At 44.3% G+C, this 27,568-nt stretch overlaps 1 protein-coding gene across 2 annotated transcripts in view; it reads right to left on the bottom strand.

Annotated features, from left to right (window-relative positions):
• Positions 1-392: 392 nt before the first annotated feature.
• The window catches only part of TXNRD1 (thioredoxin reductase 1), a 43,512-nt gene continuing 16,336 nt past the window's right edge, over positions 393-27,568 (bottom strand). Inside the window, exons 3-14 of one of the 2 annotated variants that reach the window (XM_084809640.1) lie at positions 27,261-27,333; positions 25,159-25,278; positions 24,398-24,543; positions 22,418-22,533; positions 19,649-19,874; positions 15,175-15,267; positions 13,885-13,961; positions 12,425-12,581; positions 10,754-10,861; positions 8,634-8,729; positions 6,784-6,918; positions 393-1,323 (exon numbers count right to left, since the gene is read on the bottom strand). In XM_084809640.1, coding sequence (XP_084665766.1) covers positions 1,255-1,323; positions 6,784-6,918; positions 8,634-8,729; positions 10,754-10,861; positions 12,425-12,581; positions 13,885-13,961; positions 15,175-15,267; positions 19,649-19,874; positions 22,418-22,533; positions 24,398-24,543; positions 25,159-25,278; positions 27,261-27,333 — 1,416 coding nt within the window. In that variant the 3' untranslated portion in view covers positions 393-1,254. The remainder of the gene's footprint in view (positions 1,324-6,783; positions 6,919-8,633; positions 8,730-10,753; positions 10,862-12,424; positions 12,582-13,884; positions 13,962-15,174; positions 15,268-19,648; positions 19,875-22,417; positions 22,534-24,397; positions 24,544-25,158; positions 25,279-27,260; positions 27,334-27,568) is intronic. The other variant, XM_084809641.1, reaches the window with a different exon arrangement.

Raw genomic sequence — 27,568 nt, 5'->3', positions numbered from 1 at the left:
GGGGAAGTAAAAAAATCATCCAAAAATCCACAGACTCTGCGCGGCCTGAGGGGGGTTGTGGATTGCATTCTGCAGGTTGGATTCTTAGAAGTCCGAGCTCATTTTAATCCATCTCAAATTTCTCCAGCATCCTTAGCTTGGACAGGGCTACCTGTCCTCTCTCTGTCACCCCCCTTTTCTCTCTTTTCCTCCCCATCTGATAGGTTGCAAGAAAAAGGACAGACTGCTCTTGTTGGAGGCCTGAACTTACTGCTTGCAGAGAGCTTCTGAAATTAGGCCAAGGGCTGTATTTGGTTCTAGGGCCACAGGCCGCCCACTTCTGCACTATCTGAACAAGCTGATGTGGGTGGAAGGGTGGTGTAACAAATTTTAAGCGATCATACAGACTTCCATTACATCACGAAATAAAAGGTTTACTTTTGTTTTCATTAAAGAGAGAAAATATATATGAACATGGGGAATATTTGGGAGAACATTTCATAGAGTATCTCAAAATATATATATATATATTATCATCTGTCATATAAATAATTCACACAGTATTGTAACTGCACTGAGGGGGGAATATTTCACTCAACAATGTAGCTGACATCATACTCGTATAAAACTATTTCTAAAAATGAGTAACAGTGATGGAGTTCTTTGACTTATGGAGTTCGGAGAACCACACTGATCAGCTGTTCTGGGTAAAATAAGGAAGGTAAAAGGAAATATGTTGCTTCTTGGAACTATCTGTAGAAAAAAGCAATCCCTCCATCATAGGCTTGGTTGTTCATTTCTGTACAAGTCCAGAAAGATGATCTGTTGCCCCCTAACGAAGAGGGCTTACAGGTATGATACAGCTCTTGGGGATTCCATAACAAAGTGAGGAGATACCAAGTGTGAGGATCCTCTTCATTCCAGGAGGAGAAAAGAGTGAGGTCTCAAGCTGTGCTAGCAATCTTTCCATCACTGCCTACCAGGTAACACTGGTTTGAGGCTGCGACTTCATGGAAGCATCTTGAATAATGCCTTGCCAAGCAACATCTTGATATGGGCCCATCCCACTGTTGCACCAGTTGCCACTCAATCATCACCAGTAACTTAGCAGTTCCCAACGTCCTTCACTCACCCCACCAGCTGTGGCGGCTTGTTGAGGAGAATGGATCACAAAAGATGTTGCCACTGGGTTTTGCTCCCTAGGAGCTTCCCTTCGGGAGTCAGTAACGGTGATGAAAGCCAGTCTCTGGCAATGGCTAACAACAGTGGGGAGGCTTAACCTCAGCATCCAGACTGAAGGATGTTTCCCCCTGAACGCTTTGTCACAGACAATGTGGTGAATATCTGAAAAGGAAAGGTGGGAAAAAACACACACATTTAGATGATGTTAGGGAGGGTTTAAGTGGATTCAGGACTACTTCACACTCCCCGCCACTACATTGCACTGGCTACCCCGGAGAGCAGGTTCTACATGGGTGTGGACTTGCAGAGGTACAGACCGCAACGTGGATTTTATTTTGAGACTGTTTCTTACCATCATCATCTTCTATTAAAATGTAGTAGACATCTTTCACAAAAAGAAAAGGAAGACTCAAGGCAACTTATAACAAGGTTAAAACCTTGTTGTTAGCTGTTTAGATCAGCTAAAAAGATTTCTCAGTAAAATACCACAAGAGGCATGCAAGTCCTAGGCTTCTTTAGTAGGGCTCATTACAACTGTATTTGTATTTTCATTCAACTGGGGGGAGAAGAAAAAAAAGGCACCCTGTCCCCATGCAAGACCTTTTCTACCCTCTATATTGTAAGCACTATTGCTGTCATGCAGTAATCCTGTTGCTACGCCCTCTCTCTAGGTTTTGGTCAGGACAAAAGGAAGTAAATAATTAAGGGGAAATCATATGGCTTTCCACCATAAGTGCTTCTTATCTTTATGCACTAAAACATATCGGGGGAGGGGGGGCACAGAGAATTAATGAACAGCTATGGGTACGTGGCTCAAGAATTATTTGCTCCATGGGAAAATAAAGATCTACCTGAGACAAAAAAAACCTCTCTTGAATAGGCTGCACTAGATTGTCAGAGTGATAACTGTGTCTCTAGTTAAAGGTGGCTTTACATGTTCAGAAGTCATACGCTGAAGGCAAGCTGTGTATATAGATCATCATGTGTGGCAATTTACACACGTGGTTATTTATTTTTACATGGGTGTGCAAATGTGCTGGGAAGTTGCAACCGGCAGGTAGAATCCATGGATGCGATTATCACAATTCCCAGCATCCCTGCAGATGATGTTGGACTACAACTCCATCATCCCTGACCATGCCAGTCACAGCCAGTGTGGTGTAGTGGTGAGAGCGTTGGACTGGGAGCCGGGAGATCCAGGTTCTAGTCCCTACTCGGCCACGGAAGCTCACTGGGTGACTTTGGGCCAGTCACAGACTCTCAGCCCAACCTACCTCACAGGGTTGTTGTTGTGAGGATAAAATGGAGAGGAGGAGGATAATGTTAGCCACCTTGGGTTCCTTGCAAGAGGAAAAAAGGCGGGATATAAATGCAATAAATAAAATAAAAATGCTGGCTGGGGGCGATGGGAGCTGGAGACCAACATCATCTGGAGGACACCAGGTTGCCTGCCCCTGATCTATATGCAGGCTTCATACTAGTCTCCACAAGGCCACTTTTCCAAGTGGTGACATGGGAGCAGTTCCACATCAGCACAAATGGGATGTGGTAACTGATCATCTTACTAGAGAGAACCACTGCAACACATGAGAAAGAGTAACATTTCCTCCCTTCGTACTCTCCACCCCTCTGATGTTATTATAAACCTTTCTGTGGTTGCTCCCCCTGACTCCAAACTAAAAAACCCAGCTATTTATAAACCTTTCTTCACGAGGCAATCCTGCCTCTCCAATCACTTCTCTTTGCCCCCTTCAGTTCTACGATATACTTTTAAAAAAATGGGATCCACAGGAATTGTACCCTATATCGCTAGATCATACTGTCAGGACTTGATCTGCTGTGGGGCTTGAACCAATGACCTGTGGTGTGAGGGGGATTCAATTTGTGCACCACCACCCAGATCTGGGCACAAGAGGGAACTACAGGGAGAAAAGCCACACTAATCTCCTTATAGTTATACCAATAAGTCAGAATGGGTTACGTCAGCCTCCCCCAATCTGATGTCCTCCAGACAAGGCTGCTCACTACTTTTTGCTGCCTGAGGCAAAGGGCAAGATGGCGCCTCTCCTCATTCTATGTACAGCAGCCACCTGGACAACACTGGTGACAGGACAGTGCCCTCCACCACACCTGAAGCAGCGAGCTAGTTTAGGGGGCCCAGGACAGGCTGTGTGGCACACACAGAGATACACAGCTCTATCCTCCACCAGAGGAGAACCCCCAGGAGCTCAGGAGGAGCAGCCAGGTAGGCTGCTGCCATTGCTCCCCAATACCTGCTGCCTCACTCTACCTAACGGTAGGGCCAGCCCTGCCTCCAGATATGTTAGACAGCAACTCCTATAATTCCCAGCCAGCATGGCCACTGTTTGCAGTCCAACACATCTGGAGGGCACCAGGCTAGGGGAGGCGAAGTGAAACTCCTGAATCCCTATAAAACAGACTTCTCCAACCTGGTGCCCTCTAGATCTCTATTGGACTACAACTCCCAGCATCCCTCAGCCAGCCAGGGAGTTGTAGAGACTGCTATAAAAGCTTCTGGGTCAGAGTTATCCACTGAGCTGAGGAACTAGAGATCTTGGGCAGCTATAAACGGCCTTCATGGCTGCAGCAGTAAGACTTTCGCCCTTGGGAAGCTTTTTAGTTCCAGGTTTAGTGAGCAAATTGAAGAGCAAATGACAGGAAATGTGGTAAGCTGCCTTTGGTAAGGTTTATTGGACAACTGCAAGCTTTGTTTTGCAGACATAGAAGTATAGGTGGGAGGATTACAGGAAATCAAATCCACTTCAGTCTAAATGGGTTCAAAGCTGCAGTAATTAACTGGCATCAAAGCCATCTCTGAGGGAGAATAAATTGAGAGGAGAAAAGAGCATCCGCACACGTTAGCCATGCAAATAAGCCTGACACTCCTGCAGAAAGAAAGGATCGGAACTGCTTTCGCGGGCTGCAACTGCTCCACATGCAAAGGGCGTTGGGAATGCATAACCATTCAAATACAAACATTCCAAACACAACCCTTGTATTTTCTTCCTAACGGCAAACTAATAACTAGAGTAATTTCCATGAAATCTTTGCCCTCTAGTCCTTGGCCTGTTCACCACATTACAGTCTTACAAAGCAATCTTTGACAAAACCACTGCCAAAACAAGTTGCTTTCCTAGCAGCAATTTAAATTATTTGTATGTTAACCATGTATTTACAGTAAAAGGTTTACAGGGTTTTCTGTGAAACAAAAACACACAAACATAAAAAAAACCCCAAATGGTATTTTACAGAAAATTACCAGGGGGATGGGAGGAAAGACCACCAATTGAATCTTCCTTCCTTTCTTTTTTTCAACAGTTTGCATTTCATTTAAACCTATGTTGTCAATTGTACAAACTCTGACAATTGTTCTCTTTTGTGTACCATACACAAAAATATTCTGTTCCATAAAGTTTTTACTTGGGTTCCTTGCAATGCAGGACCTCTGAGGATAGAAACAACCCCCCCCCCCTTTTTGGTTAAGAACTCTTTCACAAGAGCATTGCAAGGAAAGGCATCAGGGCTCTGATGCAATTCAGCTGAGGGCCGGTTTGAGAGACTGCTTTCTTCTTAGCTTTTTTTTAATTATTACTTTGTACCAAAATTTACTGATTTATTTATTCCTAAAATGTATACCCCCGACTTCATCCACAAGGAATCCCAGGGTGGTGTACACAACATTAAAACAAACAAAGCCAATATAAAAAACCATGCAATTACATATTAAAACACAAAATGAAAAGTAACAACTCTTCAACCAGCAAGCCAAACAAAAACACACCGATCAAATCAGTTCAAAAATAAATTAAAAATTCTAAAATATTAAAATGTTAAAATGCTTGGGCCAATAGAAATGTTTTAATGTGGTGCAAAACAACTAACTAACCAACCAGTCAGCACTAATCGTATTTCCTTTGGGGACGGTATTCAGAGTTCAGGGTGCTGCCACAGAGAAGGCCCTCTCCTTTGTAAATGGATCGTGTATGTCTCGCACTGATGGCATTTGGAGAAGGGCCTCTGCTGAAGATCTCAGTGCACACAGATCTTCTAAAGGGCAGAACCATCTGCATCTAGCTAGGCCTTGGGACAAGCAAAATCTAAATGTGAATACCCTAAGAATTTAATGTCCCTTGGCTCACTGGGACTCAGTCCTGGTATCCATCCCTCAGTATCGGGGCCGGACCATGTGAATCGATACTGCAGTCATAAGAAAAGCACACAGCGCGTGGGCAGAGTGGCTTTCCTCCACCACACCCTCAAGGTTAAAAAGAAGGACCTCTAAAATGGGCTCTCACCAGGCTTGGGCCCATGTGGTTGTATTTCTTCTTCTTCTTGAGAAATTAAACACTATTGGCATGGCATGACTGGGTAGAGAAGGGTAAGCAAAACACCCTAGTTTTCTATGCGCATGGATTTTTACAAATTTTTTTGCATGGAGAAGGATTCAGTCATATGATCAGCCTGAACATGTAATGCTACCTTATACTGTGTCTGGCCCAATGGTCCATCTATACCAATGTTGCCTACTGCAGCCTTCTCCAACCTGGCACCCTCCAGATGTGCTGGACCGCAACTCCCATAATTCCCAGCCAGCATGGCCAACAGCCAGGGTCTCAGGCAGGGCTCTCTCCCATCACTTGTTATCTGATCCCCCTTTTAACTGGAGATGCCAGGGACTGAACCTGGAACCTTCTGCATGTGAAGCACCTGCTCTCCCACTGAGTGATGGTGCCCCGAATGGCTTGAAGTCAGACGGCCAAGGAAGACGTTTGCCTGAGCATCCGTTGGTGAGAATCTGAGATTGTTGACAGACCTGTGCCCCTCTACGCCGTGCCTAACCCCAGGATCACAGGACATGGAACCTAGGAAACTGCCTTATACTGAGTCAGACCTTTGGTCCATCTAAGCCCAGTACTGTCAACACACTGACTGGCAGAGCTCTCCAGGGTTTCAGGCAGGACTTTTTCCAGCCCAACCTGGAAACACCGGGGATCAAACCTGGGAGGTTCTGCATACAAAGCATGTGCTCTATCACTGAGCTACAGCTCCTCCCTGGGCACATCTGATGAAACGTTTCAACATTTCAACGTTTTAGAATGGGGAAAGAACGGCACAAAACCAGGAAACCACCAAATTATCAGTGGTTAAGGGGGTGCAACCTTCTAGGGTACCCCAGAGGACCCGATTTGGCCCCTGGGCTGGAGGTTCTGCAGCCCTGAGATAGACTCTTGGTCTTATCCAGCATGGCAATTCTTATGTTCTTATGAAGCTGCCTTATAGTAACTTGGACCGCTGGTGTATTTGACCTAGTTTTGTTTTGCACTGACTGGCAGCAACCCATCGGGATGTCAGACAGGGGTCTTTCCCCAGCCCTACCAAGGAGATGCCAAGAATTGAACCTGGGAACTTTTGCATGCAAAGCATGTACCCTACCGCTGATCTACGACCCTTGACATCTCAGTGCATCAGCTCATAGGAACAGGAAAGACAACAAATGCTTTTGCGGGGGGGGGGAGACACTGATCCAGTTCAATAAGCCCAGAAAAGACTTCTGTGAGAACAAACTACACAGCCTTTTGTAAACCAATCCCACATACACACCTCTGCACAGACTGGATGAATTCCTATTGTGTTGTCCAACTGTTCTTTTGTCATTCCGCATTTTATTGCTGCTGCAAATCCTTGGGTAATTTCTCCAGCATTTGGACCAAGCACATGGAAACCAATAACGCGCTCCTAAGGAACAAGAGCAACAACCAAAGCCTGACACAGGTAGCCTGAAACAATTATTTTCTTCACATTGTCTACGGATTACTTACTCCTGAGAGAATTCTCACTGGATCTCTTTCCAGTCCAATTTACCTAATTGGATATCAGCGCAAGGGACAGCTTTTAATTTAATTGGGATAAATTCTGAGCCTTGGATATCCAAGAGGATTTGCAGAAGATGACAACTATAGCCCTTTCTTGACCTAAATATAGGGCTCATAGATGAACGTACATATTGCTCTGGTTTAAATTTTCTACATAACATAAATCAAATGGAAATGAAATTTAGTCTGACAAAAGGAATACAATACTTAAAAACACACCATTGGTTTTTGCTAATCCCCTGGTCTCTGCTTCCAAAGCATTGAACACAAAAAGCTTTTGGGTGCCAAAAATAGCAGGGAGGTAGTAATCCCAAACCACGGGCCCATATTTAGGGATTTCAGAGAATCTGAAATGGATTCAAATGACTTTGGATTTCTAGGGAATCCACAGCTGGCCAGCATCTTCCAAGCTGCACAGAATGGCAGACTCTTTGTTTTATTATAATAAATTAAACAGCTAACCATTTGCTTCCATTTCATGACACCCACAATAAGCTGCCCCCAACACACTAACTTTCTATGTGCAAGGAACATTTTTGTATGGAGGAGCATTCAACAACACAAGCCCCAGTCTTAGGTGGTACAGCTGAGAAGGAAGCTTACTACATCCTCTGCAGTTGGTTAGAATGTGTAGGGAGGTCAGAGGGAACTGAAATGCAAAAATGCAGCTGTTATGGTAATTATCACTGTCTGTACTTCTTACATTTCACTTCCTTCTGACCTTACTGTTTGCACCTCCCTACATCTGCCCAAGCATGTGATATAACACTGCAAACTTGAGGTTAACACTTCATGCATCTGATGAAGTGGACAGTGTCCACAAAAGTTTATGGCATAATAAATTTGTTAGGGTGCAATCCTATGCATGTTTAGACAGAAAAAGGTACTACAATTTCCAACATCTCTCCAACCAGGTGTGCTGGCTGAGGCATGCTGAGAACTATAGGACATTTTCCTATCTAAACATGCATAGGATTGTGCCCTTATTCTTTAAAGTACCACACAAGTCTTTGTTGTTCAAGATGTGATTGTTTCCTTTTTCCCTTTAAAACAGCAGACTCCTCTGCCCTATCACAAACTGCTTTTGAGAGACCCCTGAAGTTCAAAATCTGTTTGAGTAAGGGCACAAGGGTCTTTTTTCCCCTCACAGTTCTTTGGATTCTAGCCATTAATACAAGATGAAAAGGTATCAGCACCTATGAGCCAGATATTATCTTGAACCAAGATAAAAGAAGGATAATGTTTAATGACTGAAGTCTAGCTAAGGTATTATTACACAGTTACAGACACTATAATGTAAAGGTGGATTTGTGGGTGGTTTTTAATGAGCCAATATTTTCAAGTGAAGACTCACATGGTCATTACAAATGAGATATATGAAACTGACACAGATTCTGTTGAGATCTCAGGTGTGTAGATAGATATAGAGATAGATTAATATAATATAATATAATATAATATAATATAATATAATCAGGTTGTGTATTACAATGCATACAAAATGAATAAGAAAAAAATGTTTTTTGCTACTCTAGGATATGCATAACTCTGAAGAAAACAGCTGCACACTACAATTACCTGATCTGGAATATTGCAAATGACCTTTGCATAGCATTTGTTGTTGTCTCGGGATGGGACTGTCCATTCCAGTGGCCAGAAGTAACTGTGGTAAACCTGGGAATGCAATAATGACATAAGTGCAGATTCTCAGCTTCTGAAAGACAGCCTGAACAAAAAGTATAAAGTGCTGAAAATTAAGCCAACACAACGGCTTACACATGAACCAGCCCTGAATACTTTTAAAGAACCAAGATTTATAATAAAATACCACTTGATCTTTAACTTGCAAATGAGTATCAATGGTGGCCGAGTAGGACCTCCTTGCAAAAGAAGGGAGCGTTCGTAATCCCTGTTCTTTTTAACTTAGGGCGCAATCCTATGAATGTTTAAATAGAAAAGAGTCCTACAACTCCCGCCATTCCCCGACCAGCCATGTTGGCTGGGGAATGCTGGGAGTTGTAGGACTTTTGCTGTCTAAATGTGCATAGGATTGCGCCCTTAGCTTATTATATTCTACCCCACCTTTCTGGCATTACAGAATTTGAGATGGCATACAGTACATTCCTGAGTGGTCTCCCATCCTGGTAATGATCAAACCCAGACCTTCTTAGCATTACAAGGTTGCTGCATCATATGTGTGCATGCTATATGTATGCATAAGCACAGCCTCCAGGGCCGATAAGGCTGTGCACGTCTGGCATAGAGCAACAACGTGCACTGGAGAGAACAACGTGGGATGGAGTGAGCCATTCCTGTTCTTGCCTTCATAGCTTCATTAGGGCAGCTCCACACTGTATGTTGCAAATGTCATTACTATGGATACACCTGTGTTGCATTGGCATTTCCATCAGCAAACACATAAAGCCTGACTCCCTCCCTCTTTCTCTCTGCCCCCCCCCCACCTGTTTTAGGACTCCCAATGGATTTCCAGACCCAGGTACACAAGTGCTTAAAGTTGCAGATCTGTCACCCACACAGGCCTGCTGCTGCAACTGTGCTGTGCAACCAGGAGGAGGGCAAGGCACTGTTCCTTTATTTGCTCCTGATCATTGTAGGTCAGGGCCGGGCAAATCGTGGCCACCTGAGAACCCTGTGTATGCCATCTCAAATTCTGTGATGGAAGAAAGGTGGGGTTGAAGTATAATAAGCTAAGTTAAAAACTACAGGGAATATGAGTATTCCCATCTTTTGCAGGGAGGTTCTTCTCAGCCACCGTTTCGGCCTACAACTCCCATCATTCTGCACCACCAGCTATGCTGGCTAAACCTGATGGGAACTGCAGGCCAAAACAACTGGAGGGCCACAAATTGCTGTAGATGGCTAGAATTAGCACTGTGCCAAAATTTTCAGTGTATTTATTTTCAACCATTTGTTAGGGGGGAGAGTCGAAAAGGAACTGCACCCGAAAATTGTGGGAAGGGGTGAGAATGTCTGAAAAATTTCTCAGGGTGCAGGGCTTCAATGCTTACCTTACTGGAAGGAGGTGGCCAAGGGGTGTGTTTGCTCTTTCTTTTACTATTCCCCCTCCCAACTCTTTCTGTTCTCACAGCCTCTCAGACTGCTGGAGTTTCTCGGAAAGCCCCCTGGAAGACTTAGCCAGGACTTCCTCCCTTGCGGCTTCCCTGTGCTGCTGCCTGCGGAGTGTCTTAAACCTGAGAGAGGATGTGTTGCTACTTTTCTTATTCTTGTTGTTAAAAGGACTTTCAATAATAAAGCAAAATTTTAAAAAATGCCTCTCCTGGCTTGCATTGGAAAGCCCCATGGGAGGAAGTCCTGGTTAAGTCCTCCAGGGGACTTTCCGAGAAGCTCAAGCAGCCAGAGAGGCTGTAAGGACAGAACGGGGGGAAATGTTAAAGAAAGAGCACTCAGGAACCCTGCTGCCACCTCCTTCTAGTAAGGTAAGCACGCAAGCCCTGTGCCCTGAGAAATTTCAGAGAAATTCTCAACATCCCAATGAAAGCTGCAGAAAAATGATGGCCTCTTTTGCAGGGAAACAAAGAGGATGTGAAAGGGCAGGCGGGGTTTCGGCACGGCACTAGTTAGAATCGAAATCCCAAATCTGACACTCAGATCCAAAAAGACAATGGTCATGAGATAAGCCATACTGGACACACACAATTAAAAAAAAAAAAGAGTACCTCAATATTGGCCTCGCCAAATGTCTCTATCGCTTTCTCTTCCGAATAACCACAGGCACCATATTCCATAGGAGTGAATACTGTGGTGGGAACATTCAGATAGTCACACTGCCAAGGAAAGAAATGTTCATATAAGAGTCACAGGGTCAGTAATAACACACTGGACAGATCTCACAGAAGCCCTGTTCAGGTGTTCTGAGCCTACACATGGGAGGGATCCAGAGTTTTCAATCGTGAGGGGAGCCTTCCCAAGTAGAACAACTCCCCACGGCAGACATTTGCCCTCCAGCTTGAGATGGTGTTAGAGGGGGCAGAGCTAGCCATGCTCGGTGGGAATTATAGGAGTTTCAGTCAAACACATCTGGAGGGCGCCAGGTTGGGGAAGGCAGGGCTTGATGGTTGGTCCAATGAGGCTTGAAAGCAGCAGAAATCACATTGGTCTGCAACAGACTTTAAGAGCCATAGAAATGGAAAAACACACATGAAAACACAAGACGGGCTCTCATTGGCCCCATGCACTGGCAATCATGAAAAGAGTGGGTGGGGTGGAGCTTGGGCAGCAGCGTGCTTTCTTTTGATTGGGTGGGGATAGGTTGGAACTCTGTCATTCTGTCCAGTCAAAACCAAGCTTAGTGGAGTCAGAGAGGAGCTTGTGGCTTCTCTATCAACTGGACACACCACCTTAGGGAAGCTCAGTTCAATACAGCAGGGATGGGCAACTTGTGGCCCTCCAGATGTATTGGCCTACAGCTCCCATATCCCTCACCACTGGCTACAGTAGCTATGCCTGATGGAGAGTTGTAAGCCAAAACATCTGCAGGAAGGGAGCCAGGAGGGGGAAGAGCAGTGGAGTTTTTCACTAGTGCAGGTAAGAGAGCCTTCGTTTTAGTAGGTGGCTGTGTTTATTGTATTTCAATTGTTTAAAAATATATTCATGTAAGAATGTTTATCTATGAGTTTCACCTATGCATTTTCTTGTGTTGAAAGTCTGTAATGCATTTTTGAGTTAATTAGTCCATAGCATTTTTTGTGCTGTATATTTTGAATGTATGTGTATAAAATTATAGTATGTGGTCATGAAGGTAGCTCTTCAGGAAGGAACTTCTCCAAAACAGTGGGGAGTTGGGACAAGACGCTGTTGTGATTTTGAATCACTTTTGTTTTTCGCTCTAAGGGAGGGGTGTTGAATGTATTTCAGCTCATGGGGGGTGGGATTCCTTTTTGGAGAAGCTCTCAGGGGTTTCATCCCAGTGGTGGGCAGAGCCAAAGGCAAAATAGGCAGAGCTAAAATGCCAAAAGTACCAGCATATTTTATCTTAAAGCTTTTATTGCCAGTAACTAAACCTTAAGAGATGCATTTTAGAATGGAGAAAAAAAATGCACAAAACCTGGGAAACCACCAAATAATTGATGGTTGGGGGGAAAGGGATGGGGGCATCGCCATTTGGCAGACCTCAGCAACCTAGATTGGGATGCCAGGCAGCCTGGATTTGGATCCCAGGGCAGAGGTTCTGTACCCCCACTCAAAGTTGACACCTGCTACACACACACGTGCACCATTTTAAAACAAAGAATGGTTGGGGGTGGATTCAGAACTCCTTGCACATTACATTGGTTAATCAGCTAAGATGTCTTAAACTGGGCAAGAACCCCAGTGATAAGTTTGCTTACCTTTGTGTCTGCTCCCCCATAAAGCCTCCGCACCAACAGCCTGCCTGCCTGAATTGCTACTGGTGTGAGTTCCAGCTTGCCTTCCAACACATCCCCAATGGCATAGATGTATGGCACGTTCGTTTGCTCCTCCTCATTGACTGGGATTTTACCTGTTCTATAAATTGATATGACAAGAGAGATGTGCGGGGAGGGGGGGCAGAGAGATGACATTAAGCAGTCTGTAAGTTGTGGATTAAAAATATCAGAACCTCATTAAAATTAACTTGTCCCATTGCCAGGGGAAAAGACTGTAATACAGCCTGCCCTACCCTGGTGTCCTCCATGTGAGTTGGGCTGAAACTCCTATCATCCCCAGCCATCACTGGCTAGGGATGATGGCAGCTGTAGCCCAGTACACCTGAAGGGCACCAGTTTGGGGGAGATAGGTCGATATACACAGTCTACAGCAGGGGTGGGCAACTTCTGGTGCTCCAGATGTTTGGACCCGTAATTCCCATCATACCCTATCATTGGCTATGCTGGCTAGGGCTGATAGATGGGAGTTAACAGCCAAAACGTCTTGAGGGCCACATGTTGCCCACCCCAGGTCTAAAGAGAAGGATACAGCAACTTTGCTGAAGTTAACCATGCCTGTGTCTGGTTTGTGCTTGGATAGGAGACTGCCTGGGAACTCTATGGATCCTGCCAACACTGTCCGGAATGCTCAAAGGGAAAAGTGGGATACAAATGTAATAAATACATAATGTGATGGTCAGTAGGAAAGTGGGTCAGCCTAGGAACAAAGGAGTTCTGTGGTGGTTGGATCAATGGAACACACAAAGGACATTTTAAAGGCTGTGGATTAAGGAAGCCAAAAAGACAGCCAGTAGCCTGGGCAAGGAGCCCTGAATTTTACATACTTATTTTGCATATGTAAAAATCAGACCACTGTATTGTAGTAAGAAGCAAACTACATAAAAAGAGAACTTTGCATAAGGATTACCAGGTTCAATATGACAGGGCCTCGAATAGCTGTGTGGAAGAGAGAAGTCTGCAAAGCCCTGCATCTCTCATCCCTGCAGTGCTGTCAGCAGATGTACCTCTGAATTCTCCCCTTTACATAACTATCAAAGGCACTGGAGCCCTGTCTTGCATCAAAACCAGCAGCAGAACAGAGCACAAAAGGTGCAACAATTTCACAGCAACAACCAAGATCCAGAAAGCCTTTTTTCTCTGTTCCATGCAACCGGTAGAGTGAACGCAGAAGCCTTGACTGCTAAAATATTCTAGCAATAATATCGCTAGAATATTATTCATTAGCATTTTAATTATTGCAAAGTTGGACTCGTACCTCTTTACTGCAATGGGAATGTGTTGGGAAAGAAATGTATGACTCCCTGACAAATTAAATCCTTTAAGTCTATAGACTGATGTTGCAAAAACAACCACAGGCACAATCATTAGACATTTAGCCTTACTTTTCATTGATCTTCACTCCAACTTTCTCCAAACCAATTTTTCTTGTGCAGGCATCCCTTCCTATGGCGAGCAACACCTGCAGAACATCAGTGCTTGTGTTAGTCATTTCTACCTTGGGAGCTTAATAGGGATTTTAAGGATATCTGTTATTGAGTCAAATATTGTATTAGGTAAGGATGACAACTAGAAGATCCATCAGGTTGATCCAGGACTCATGGTACTAGTTTCATGGTGAACAACTGCTCAAGGTAGCACTGACACACATAGGCTGTGCTTGCACATAACGTCAAGCCACAGCTTATGTTAACATAAGAAGAGCCCTGATGGATCAGACCAAGGGTCCATCTAGTCCAGCATTCTGTTCACACAGTGGCCAATCAGCTGCCTCTGGGAAAGCCACAAGTAGGACATGAGTGCAACAGCATGCTCATGGTTGTGTTCCCCAGGAACTGATGTAAATAAGCATACTGCCTCTGATACTGGAGGTAGCATACAGCCATCAGGACTAGTAGCCATTGATAGCCTTGTCCTCCATCAATTTCTTTAATCCCCCTTTAAAACCCTCCAAATTGGTGGCCATCACAACATCTTTGGTAGCAAATTCCATAGTTTAACTATGTGCTGTTAACCATGGGCAGGATCCAGCTGGGGCCTTCGGAGCAGTTTTCAGGCTGCTCTTGCTGGACACCAATGTTTCAGGGGACACGACAGCATAAACAAGCCAGAGATAAGCCACGGTTCTGGGTTCAGACGTGATGTCTGAACAATCCATGGTTTAAACAAGACAGGCTTCATAAGCCAACAAACCATGGACTCTATTTGTGGTTAGTAGCTGGTTAACAAACCATGGTTTGTTTGCATAGATGGGTTCGGACACAGCGACAAGCCAGGTTTCAACAAACCACACCATGGTTTAGTGTTATGTGCCAACCAGGCCACAGAGCTGACAGACAAGGAGCTGTGGCTTTGCAGTTCCATGGAGAAACAGTGGAATGAACTGAAGTGTACATGGAGATGGCTGACAGCCATGTCCACCATTGCAGCTGCATTTTTTGCAGCCACTGAGATCATGTGAAAAGCTGAAGCCATCTCCATGCATGTGCCAAGTTCATGCTGGCCATGTTTTCCCCCATGAGACGCACACGGCCATAAAGTGGGTCACGATTGCTCAGATGTAGCAAATAACTGAGCATCCAAACCAGCCCTTTGTTCAAAAATCACATCAGTTTCTCAAAGCCATCCAACACACAGTTTAACTGGAACAGAAAGGACCAAAGCAAGTTCCTTACTGTGTTGTATTCTCCTTGAAACATCTTAGAGTTCTCTGTACATTGAGCGGTGACTCTTAGTACTCCAGGAGTTCCTTCCTCAATTTGTTCAATCTGCACAATTAAAAAAAAATTAAGTATTACCTGTATGAGGGACAAGCTGATATATTTATTCAATCAAAAACATAGCCCCTAGAAGCCTATTTTAACTCTTGAGCTGTGTCCTAAAATAAGACTGATTTGATGAGGGCCCTCAAATTCTTCAGAGAGCATGAGGTTCACTCGTATGTCTTGGAATAGACCCTGCTTTTGTACTAGAGCTGTTTCTCCCAAACAGAAACTAGCAATTTCACATAAAGGAAACAGACTTTTAAGCTATTCACAATGAACCTAATAGCTTACTCAAATGACCCATTCAGCACGCAGCTGCTATGAACCACACTAGACGTGATCCAGGCAGCCATGTTGGTTGTTTATGTACTTGCCCTGGTCAAGTATGAAGCAGGAGCTGAGATGGGGTCCAATGTTAACATCAGAAGGGAAAGCAGGTGAGTTGAACCTCTCGCTACTTAACCTCCACACAGAACTAGACTGGTATGAAAGTACCTGGGGTGACAGGCTACAGGGGTGTTAAAATCTGATGCCCCCCCCTTTAATGTTGGAAATTACACCACCATCCCACTTCATAAGTGAATGGGGCAAACCCTTGATTAAATAAATGTGTTCCCCACCCCCCATCAATAATTGCTCAAAAAGAGATTTGGGATATACCCTTTATGATGAAACCTACTAATGTAATATGAGTTAGAGAAGGGTAGTCAGTGGAAAAGCACTTTAGAGAAAAATAAGAGCCCTTTTATTTTATACTGGAATGAGAAAGTTCAGGATTTAGTTCAACCTTCTATATTTTTAGGGGCTCTTTGATATATTCAGTCCTTTTCTTTCTAAGCTTATTATTACTATTATTAAAGTATGAAGTACAATTTACATAAAGAAAACATAAAAACTAGAAAACTGAATATACAATAATAATGTATATTGTTCAATTTTCTAGTTTATGTTTTATTTATATATTTTGTACTTTGGAGAATAACAACAACAAATAATACCCAAATATGTCTCTCCCACCACATCTAGTTTGGCCTTAAATGTAAGCCCAGATTGACCAGAAAGGTAAAGGTAAGTATGTTGTGAACTCAGAAAATTCTAAGAATTAGAGTCTAAATTTACACCACAGACATCAAAGCAATCTTCAGTACAATCTCCAAGAATAATGACTAAATGTGACGAGTGAGAAATATAAGCTTTTTCTCTGCTGCAGAAGCATTTAGAGGTCCCTCACTGTTGGCTTATATGTGGGAGGCTACGTCTTATTCTTGACAAATCAGCAAGTCATTTTTGTGACAGTTCTGTTATAAGATAACTGCACAGGAAATGAATATAATAAAGTAAGGTTGCTGCCTCATTATCAATTTATACCACAGCATTCAAATTCAAAGGCACAGAAAATAGAGGGCGAAAGTGGCTGAGCTCTTGGAACAATAAAGGTATCAAAAATTTAAAAGGTATTAAAGGTATTAATAAACAGAAGCGCGACCTGGTTTACTTCTTCTAATGAAAGGCCTCCTCATTGCTAGACCTTAGCCTAAAGGAGCCCCTGCTTTGTGGCAGGAAGAACCCTGGCACGTGTAATTTCTGCTGTCATTTTGCTCAGGACAAGGGTCCTTCGTGGCTGGTAGGTGGTGCAGCTCTTCCTACTATTGAGTCCATTTTACAGGATGTTGTCTGCCATATCCACTCCACCACACCTAAGTTAAGTATGATAGGACTAGAATTTGACTCATGTTCTAATGGAAATGGGATCAATGCCATGCCAAGCTCAAGCCAGTTTGTAGACATGCTAATTTGATTATGTGAGCCTTTCTACACAAGGCTTTTATTGTGCGCTCCTGATTGCTCACTCACTGTAGTTTGGGGGTCCTTTACACAAGGTCATCCTCCTCCAGGGCCTCTCCGGTCCTTTGCAACCATCATTGCAGGTTTTTTCCTAACAAGGAAAGTCTGATATTTTTCTCAATGGCGTTATAGAAGCCTTGTGTAATTGTGCAATTCTGCTATATCACAGCACCACCTAGTGGTTGTGTAATGGAATGTATAGAAAGACAGAGAAAGAAAAAACCTGGGGAAAAACATGTGTAAAGGAGCCAATCGTAATCCTGCAAAGAGTTTGGAGGCAGAAGCCTCAGTAAAAGTGCAGGTTAAAAGATTCATGTAGAAAAGCCCTGAGAGATCCTGGTGGGGGCTTAATTGGCAACCCAGTTAAAACAGTCCTTCTGGACCATGGAGATTACAAGATAGAATGGGTGGGTTTGCACAATGATGTAGGGAAAATCCCCATGCATCCCAGTGGCTTATTTTCCCTCTCCATGTGTGTCAGTTGTGAGCTGCCTAATTAGCATAATTACCCACCCTGAAACCCATGACTTGTTGTAGGATTGCTGGGTGGTTTGTAAACCACCCCAGCTACCCACCCTCACCAGATTCAGACATCATGACAACCCATGCCAGGCGAGTGTAATTATGCTAATTAGGCAGCTTGTGACTGGCACACATGGGGAGGGAAAAGAAGCCACCACAGCTTATTTGCCCTCCGTGTTTGTGCGAATTCGGTCAGTGCCTCTTTTGGTCTTCCTGCTGTAATGCTCTGTGGCCATTTTTTTTCTATCCCACCCTCTAACTATACAATACGCTCAACTTAGCTACCAGACAGATATTAAAAACCATCCAAAAATGAGAAATATGAAAATAAAGCAGCAGTACAATGCAAAATCCAGCATTACAGGAGAAATACGATAAAAGCCATTGATGTTAATTAAAAGCTCAGGTGAACAGAACAGGCATGGCCTGGTGCCTAAATTATAATAATGGAAGCACTAGATCAGGGGTGGAAACCTGAGGTCCTCCACTTGTTGCTGGACTCCAACTCCCATCATCCCTGACCACTGGCCATGCTGGCTGGTGCCAATAAGAGTTCCCCACCCCTGCACTAGAAGAATTTCCTTGGGGAGGGAATTCCAGAGTTGGGGAGCCACCACAGAGGTTCCTCTCTCTGGTAGCCAACTGCAACTAGAATTATGCATTCTGGGGAGGTGTAAACAATTCTAACCATCACCTTTCCCACAGACATGCCAGCAGTGATGCAGACGGGAACGGATGCATTCCGTAACTCCACATGAAGAAAACCAGTCATCCCACTGTGCCGCAGATTCACAAAGCTAACCCCGTATTTCAAAACTCAGCCAAGCCACATGTAGACATGTAAACTGGTCATGTAAATTGGTTCCTATATTCCCCCGTTTCTTTTGGGATCTGAGAACAACTATCCTATTCCAGGAATACAGAGCACTTGGTAGGAGCAAACAGCAATTAAAGCACCGGACTCTCCACTGCTTAAACATAGCTTAATTAAAGATAAAACGTATTACTTTCTCTTTAACCCAGCAATGGGTACAACTGATATACAATGAACAAGCACAGCATTCTCTGTGATTTTCACTTTGCTCTCTTCATATCATATCTCTGCATAAGATATGATAAATCTCATACTCCTTATTAAAGGGAGGGCACATCTGCTGAGCAACAGTTGGCCAGACACACAGTGGTTTATTTCACCTCCTGGTATGCTAAGAGCGCACAGAGAGAATTTGTTTTATTTAATGTTAGGGTCTTTGAATTGCTGAAAGCCTATAATGCACTGGCTTAATGCCTCACCGAAACTGAAAAATGATTATCCTGCTATTGGAAAATAATTACGTATTAATCATTAGAAGGAAACGTTTCTCTCTCACTCTCCCCTCCCCACTCAATACATGTGCAGCACACAGACATGCTGGGTCTATGAAAACACAGAAAGGCAGGATATGAATTGAAACAGTAATTAAGAACTTCAAGACCACTGGTCACGTGGGAGCTATTTTGGCGAGTTCTGTGGCTTTTGATTTCCAGAGGGACAAAAGAGCATTATTTTTTCTAGGGTTGAAAAAATGGCCTCTAAAAAGTCACCACCGTATTAGAAGATGGAGGATCTCGGGAGGCTGTTTTGTCCATTTTTCAGGAGGATGCTGAAATTTGTCAAAAAGGCTTGGGGACACTTATGGTGGCAACATACCACTTACAGTAGCAACATACAGCGGCCATTTTATCTTTGGGGTGTCTTTTTGCTGCTGCATGTTGTGGCGGCAGCAGCAGAACTGTTTCTGCAGCTGGCAATTCAACCCCACCCCTGGCAGAATGGAACGATACTACAAAACACACACTTGTTGGGAGAAAGAGAGACCAGTGCCCCTTGCTACCATGTTAAACTGTTCCTGGCCCATTTTCAAAGGTTATTATCAAGGAAGAAAAAGAATGATTTAAAAAACTGGAGTGTCATGCATGTTTTCATGAGGGCTACTTTTAAAGTTGCACGTTCACTGGACACGTGTGTGACTCTTACCTTGGTGGGCACATATTTTCTAATGAACTTGATGCCATGTTCTTCCATGTGCTGCCCTATTTTGTTCGCCATATCCTGATCAAAGCCTCTCAGGAGGATGGAACGCACCATGACAGTCACGTCTAAGCCAAGGCCCGCAAGGAATCCTGCACACTCAAGGGCGACGTAGGAAGCTCCAACCACCAACGTCTTTCCCGGACAGTAGGGCAAGGAGAAGATGTCATCACTGGGAAAAATATGTATATGTACAAATGAATATCCGAGAGAAAAATCAAGGGAAATCCATACTCCTCGGAATAAGAAGAAGAAGAAGAAGAAGTAGGAGCACAGAAGCAAAATACATGAATTCCCAACGAGGATGAGATTCCACCTACGCCATAAGGCACAGAGGGTGACTAAAGCAAATGGCCATACATCATGGGGCTCCCATGCTGTAAGCTGGTCATGACCTGAATGCTGCTATATACACACACATGGTAACAAACGCCAGGCAAACAGGGAATAGCACCATGGAGATACAGAGGCAGAGTGGCCCCCCCTGTGTACTTTGTGCTTCTGATCCACAAATGGAAAACGAGGGCTATAGGTGTCTCTGCGTTAAGCAAACAACCCGCAGACAACCCACATACTTTCCAGAGCTTCCTGCTTTCAGTTTCTTTGTGGGATTAGGAAGGGCTTCTTTACATGGCAGCCACCTGGTTTGAACTGAGGGCGTGCCTCCCTCCCGCCCTGGCATGTGTGCAAAGGAGGGGGGGGGGAGTCTTGTTTTCGCAGCTTAACTTCTGCTGCACTGTTTTCTCGCAGCCCCCAGGAAACCTGACTTACTTCTGAGTAAACATAAAATGTAAGATTGTGCGGTAAGTCTGCAACCCTTGCAGGGAGGCATTTTACCCTCTTCGCCCTCCAACTGAGAAATGTGGAGGCACGAGTTGCAATCAGCAGGCGATTCTTGCCCTTGCGCCTTTCAGATCTGCTCAGGTCTCCTTCCCACTCCCATCCTCAATGCCTTCGTCATCCTGACCGCACCGCCAACAACTGAAAACAAACGCCTACAGCAGGCAGACACATTGGTTTCTTCCGCTACTGGAGAATTTCATGGGGAGGTCATGGCGCTCCTGTTCCATGGGCTGGAAAAAATGCCACTTTTTTGCATTTGGGGAAAACGCGAGATAGGCTGGGGGAAATTACAGGAGGTGCCTTGGACGGTCATGTAAAGAGCCCACAAACTTCCAAGAGAGCAATCTCAATAGCAGGATAACAGCTCCGTGTGATGAACACCTATGTCTCAATTTTGCCTTTTTCTGTCTCCAGTCTTAAAGAATGGTTCCATGCATGATGCTTAAACCACCCTTGAGCTCTCTATTTATCTTCATGTCTAATCAACAGTAACACAGAGGCAGGGCTTTTTTGTTAAGTTTGGAACTACACAGCGCAATGCGATTATAACAAAATTCTCATACAATCCTAGGCCCTCCGAATGACTTGTCCTACAATTCCCATCAGTCCTAGCCAGCATAGCCAATGGTGAGGAGTAATGCAAATTGTAGGCCAAAACATCTGGAGGATCACAAGTTGCCCATGCCTGGTCTAGGGCACAGCTGGCTTCTGACTTGTCATATGTAGCAAGATGGAGAGCATGTTTTCCATTCAGAATGAAGGATTTGGGGAGAGCCAAGAACTCATACTTCCAAAGTGCCTCCGAGGACAGTATGTGGCTGACTTCACTTGACAATGATACATCTAGATAAGAGATGTCTCCCTTCCCAAAGCTTGAAAATTTTGTCCCCAAGCCTTTTCTTGTTGTATTTGGCAGAATCTTTAAATAGATTTGAGGAGGCTTTTTCATGGGAGATTAGACTGGCTGCTGAGCTATGATGATATTCTCAGATATAAGTGTTTCATGTAGTTTTGCCCCAGTACAGCCCCTGTTAAGAATGATATATTGGATATTTTCTGGCATCACTGCCCTGATCGTAAAGTTGACACATTCACATGACTTGTCAGGAAAGGTGTCCCCATGTTCTAAAATGATTTCCTTCATCTTTGCAACTTTGGCTAACACCCTGTGGGGAGTAGCAGTGGAATATGGGGCAAATCTTTGGGAGGGAGAGAACAAATGAGTATGGTTGATCAGCATCTGATTTCAGAGGAGCCTACTCACTTTCTTTTTCTACATTTTCAATTTTCACATCAACTAACATATTACAAATATTGTACAACATGACTTTGGAACTGCACAGGTGTTATTTTGGAACTGCACATTTTGTGTGTGACTGCACATTTTTTAAACGCCCTGCACAGAGGAGGTCTTACACATGTAGGAAAGAGCTGCCAAAGCAAGAATAACTTTAGGCATGAGTGACAGCTCTTACATTTTGCCAAGGAACATCTAAGGGCCAATTTAAAATTTTCACTGTCCGAGGCGAAAGGGTCCTCTCATAGGATCCTATTAACCCAGTTTCACATCGGTTGATTTTTGTTTGAAAGTGCCCTCATGTGCAAGTTAAGTTTCCCCATCAATATTTATCTCATGGAGAAGGCTTGAAAACTGGCCTTCTGTCCAAGGAGGAAAAAGGATGAGTATTTTAAGTGGGCAGCAATTTCCTCACGAGAGTTCTTCTAAGCAAGCAAACACTCAGGTGAAAACCGAGACTGTTCCACTCCAGGAATACCGGATGTTCGAACCACCACTGATTCACTTCACTCATAACACCTAACACCTGCAGGCACTCCACAGCACAAGAGACTCATCTGGGTATTTAATTTTACCTGGTGATGCAATAGTCTTTGTCCCCTGGGATGCCCAGATAACGGGGTCTTTCTCCAGTGGCAATCAGAAATCTTTCTGCTGTGTAAAATTTCTCCACCCCTTTGTTATTTGTTGCCTGTGAATAAACACCAGGGCATAGTAAGCATTTATTCTAAGCCAAGGGCAGGGAATAGGCACCCTTTATACTGCTGTACACTCTCATTCCATTTGAGTACACAGGGATGATGCAATGTGCTGCTAGTCAGCTAGCAGACCTGACTGTCACCATTAAAACCTCAGCTGTATGTGTGAATTTATACTTATCTACAAGGAACCCCAGCAATAACAGTTTTCTTGGATACAGATCAAGGCAAGACTTAGGCACTTTGGTAACCTAGGAAAGAGTATTAAAATTTCCCCCTGCAGCAGATCCGGGAACTCTTCCACTTCCATTTTGCTTTCTCCCTGTGGCTTGCTGAGCCTCCTTCCTGCAGCTGCCCATCTAGCCATTGCCGACTGGAAACCACAACCCACCCCCTTCCTGGGCCCTTGGCCTTACCAGGCAAATGTGACTTAACTACTTCCAGAGCAATAGCCATGCTAGCATGTTGCAGAAAAAACAGCAAGGAGTCTGGGGCAGCTTAAAGGCTAGCATTTATTACAGCATAAGTTTTCATGTATCATAATGAACTCTCTTCGCCACATGCATGAAGTATCGGAAGATGTTTATATCTTACACACATGCACGCACACGCACGCACAAGCATTACATGGATGTTTGGGCCCCCTTAAGGGCCAAACATGTACAAGACGTGAGTGGCCCATTCGCAAAAGCAGCCACTATGATGATAACACTAGACTTCCAGCTATGCCAGACTAATGCTTAGAATGGAAAAGAAACCCAGAGTCCTGATTAAATTCAAATAGAATAGAATAAAATGTGCTGATGAAAGGGAAGCTCGCCATAAAATTGCTGAATTAGGATTTAAGCCTTTGCTGAGGTACGACTTTGAGAGTCCTGGGAAATTGCAATGTTCTCCTTCAGATTTCTGAACGTCACAAAGGAGCCCCTGCTGGTATGGCTGATGCTATTCAGTCCTATAATAGTAATGCCTGAGTGGATATGGGGACAGTTGGCATCTCAGTTTGTTGCAAGGCCTGGTTCTTCGGTCTGCATCTCTTTTAGGCAGTTGGCTATTGATGCTGAGGAAAAGCTGCTTTAGCACCCACCCTTGTTCCCCAGCAACTGGCATGCTGTAGGTAATTAATTATACAGCCATCATGACTTGTGGCCATTGACAGCCTCATCCTCTGTAACTGATGATATGACGGAATTACCGCCATGTTCTCAACTACATTTAGGGCTTGTGAAGAAATGTCACAGACCTACAGCTATCCTTTGATTTCATAGTCTTTTAGTTCCTCTGTTTATAACATTTTTCCCTCTGTACCCACGTGTCCATGTGTACATCTCCAAATACCGAAGATAACACTTCATGCATCTGACAAAGTTGGCTCCAGTCCACGAAGGCGTATGTGTACCACATTAAATCTGTTAGCACGTTAAGGTGCTACAGGGCTCTTTGTTGGTGCCGCTACTTAACCACTTATGCCCCAGACCTGGCCTTGGAGTTGCTGAACTCCCCACTGGCTTCTGCTGTGATGCCTAAGAAAAGGGCAATTTTTGTTTTGCTTCTGCTATACTAGCTAGACCTCCATTCTTGCTCCATCTTCTGCTCCTGCTGAGCAATGCAAGCTCATCCACCAGAATGACAAAAGGAAGCCTCTCCCATTTGCTGCTTCAGCAAAAGTGTTTCCTCCTACATTGGCAACCAGCTAGAATGACCTGTTTGGGGCTAGTAACCAAATCTAACTGGATCTTCTCACGTAAAGCAGACCGACCAGCCTGCCATCCCCACCCCCCTCAGGTACACAGACAGCAAGAATTGCAGCGCGAACCCAAAAGATACATGACCCACAATTAAGAGGAGATTCAGTACCTTGATTCTGTATGGCCCAACAAATTCTCCGTAAGCATTCTCATATGTGACACTATTCTCTCGGAGAGACACCCTATATCCCCAGTTCAGAGAGCCAATATAATTCTGAACTGCTTCCGTCATCTTATCCCACCTGTGATTCACGCCTGAGGATTAAAAGAGAAAGAATCTAGCTCTCATCTGAGCCTTTGGTTGCCCACAGCCTTAATATTCCATTAGCAAATCAAATAATAACGGACGCACCTGACTCACAGCTGTGGCCCTCCTCCTTGAAAACTGAATTAAATTCCCCAAGGTTTGTGGAGTTTTGCTGACACAGTGCAAGGATAATTATGAGGGTGAATGTGGTCTGGTGTATTTTGTAGGTGGTGCAGCAACACCCTCTTGAGCCACCCAAGCTCTCATTTTATTTAAGCTCCCGTTGAAATTTTAATGGAGGAGTCTTACACATGTCAAGTTCAAATTTGCTTTGATATCATCAGCACTGCTGCACTGATCCCTCTGCTATGAACAAGTATGTTTGGCAACTGCCTCTATATACTCCAGTTTGTGCAGATGGCACTCTGGTTACTAAAAGGTATTTTAAAAAAATAACCACAACAAATATGCTTAGAATATGCACTTTTTTTGCATTTTGACTTTTGAAGACATAAAAACCTTTGAATCCTATCCTTCCTATTTGTCTCTTTACTCCCCACTTCCTAGTTTAACCACCCACATAGCAGTATAATATATTCAAAGGAAGAATTCTACATCCATACCTTGGTCATCCAAATGCCACCCAAATTTGGGCGCATCTTTTATGGCTTGCCCAAGCAAAGCTGTCTGGTGCATCAGCTTTTTAGGTATGCAGCCTACATTGACACAAGTTCCTCCCAGACCTGCAAGAGGAAAATAACCTGTAAGTGTCATACGGGAACATATTCCAGGATCACCCAGCAGTTCAGTACAGAAATCAAGGGTACAATCAATAGCAACACTGCGCTGTAGAGCATTGCTAGAAGTCGGACTGCTTTGTGAAGGTCTGCAATAAAGGAGTTAGTGTTTTTCCTCTGCTGGATGGGAAACACCATTCAGTCCTTGTGAAGGGAGGAAGGGGGTTGCCCTTGCTCCCAGCAGTGTAAGCAGGGAGAAAAGGTTGCTCGGGCTAAACACCAAGCCAGCAAGGTAGACACTCACCACCCCTTACGACCACCCCAGCCTGAGCCATGGGACTCTCAGACCTTACCATACACCCTTAAGACTTAGGAAATATAGGGGCCAAACTGGCACCTACTATTTCTTAGGCTTAGGCCTGAAACCTTACACAGTAGCATTAACCAAGAGGAAGACTTGGGATTTAGTACTGAGGCCATTTAGAACGAAGCACACAGACCACCAACTATAAGAGGTAGTAAGTTTATTGGGAAAGGGAAATAAAAGGCACATAAGAACCAGAGTATGTCTGGAAACAATACTTCACTGGGGACACCCCCTGCACAAAGCTGCCTTAACCTGTCTATATGTACCTAGGCACGGGTCTTCAAAGAGGACAAGGCCCAGACAGAAATACTTGGGAGTCCAAAGCAAAGACAAAGATGGGGCAGCTGGTTATATGCTCAAGCCCCTGACAACCCTAAAGTTATCCGTGCTAGCCAATCACAGGCTGGCTAGAATAGTCTTCTCAGGCCCCTAAAGGGAGGTAAGGGATCCCGCAGGAACAGAGCCAAGATCACTCAGTCCAATTAACCAGGCCTTGTTCTGACCTTGGGACTAGAGACATCATGAGGTAACACACATACAGCTGATTTACCACTACATGCAGCTTCAGCCTTGCGAAATGGAAACTTACAGACTGTTGGACACAAAAACAAAATGGAGTTCTTGACAGTCCTTCATCTGTAAGCCTACCTTCCCAAGGGACGTATGTGTTGTTACACTGGGCCTTATTTCTGTGTCATGCAGATTTAAAAAAAAGATCAGGAAACCAAGGCCAAATCAGAAAAGTTCAGGCCTATTTGTCTGCAGGGAATATCTGTAATCAGAAAAAGTAAAAGCAGCACATGGATAAACGAAGATTAAAAAGACGGGAGAATGGTTGAGGGTTTTGTTGATATATGAACCCTTCAGGACAACAGGTGGAAGAACAGCACCCAGGCTCTTCAGTGAGAATTTTTGCCCTCCCTCACCCTGCAGCAGCAACCAGGCAGGCGTGGAATGCATGTATATGCACAGTTCCCCCTAAACCCCAGCAAGAGCCTTGCCACAAAATCAGGACTCCACTAGGCAGCGGAGGAGACATCCTCTGTCCTGCTCAACAAGTCCGCTGTGACGACAATGGAAGCGAGGACCTATATTTGCTGCACAGGATCCAAAAGTCCCTTCCCCAATAGAGCATATTTATTGTAAGAAAACTGTTGTCCTAGTCTGCACTCGTTTTTATTTTTCTTGAGAAGAGTTCTGCTGGATGTACCGACGCCAGCATCCCATTTCCCACAGTGGACAACCAAGTTCCTCCAGGAAGCCCACAAACAGACAAAAGTTATTTCCCTCTGTTGTCACTCGCCAAGCATTTAGAAGTATGTTGCCCCTGAGCCTGGTGTTCCCCATTTGGCTATCATGACTAATATCCATTGAGAACTCCCCATCCTCCACGTATTTGTCCAATTCCTTTTCATGGGCATCACATCTTGTGTCAGCAAATTGTGCGAAGTAGTACTTTCATGCTGTCCACCTGGAACCTACTGCCAATGAAGGTCAAGAGTTCGAGGAGAGGGAGAAACAATGCAACACATGCCACAATGTCAAAGGCCAGCAGAAAATCCCGAAACCTATGTGGCTGGTTGCTTCCCAGAATAACAAAGGATGAGAACCACTGACTTACCCCATCTTGTTCCCAAAGGAGTAGGGACAACAAAATCCAGAACCAGGACCTTCTTGCCGAGTTTGGCAGCTTCCTGGAGAAGAAATGGAATAAGACAGCGCTTTGAATGTCAGAAGTTACAAGCACAGTCGATTGCAAATATCCACCACTGCCGAAAATCAGCATTATAACAAACAAGAGGGATCTGTAGCAAAACGTTGCAGTGACGAATGCTCCTCTTCAGGGTTCCAGGCAGCCATGCTCTCTTCCAGGATCCTCCATTCCGTTCCCGCTCCCCCCCCCCAGTTCCCCAATTCCCCCCAACAATC

This window comes from Heloderma suspectum, chromosome 7 (assembly GCF_057233095.1).
Source record: "Heloderma suspectum isolate Gila_16-S chromosome 7, 16-S_ref, whole genome shotgun sequence".
Classification (NCBI taxonomy): Eukaryota; Metazoa; Chordata; class Lepidosauria; order Squamata; family Helodermatidae; genus Heloderma; species Heloderma suspectum.
The sequence above is the reverse complement of the archived record's forward strand: the minus strand, read 5'-3'. Positions and strand labels throughout refer to the sequence as shown.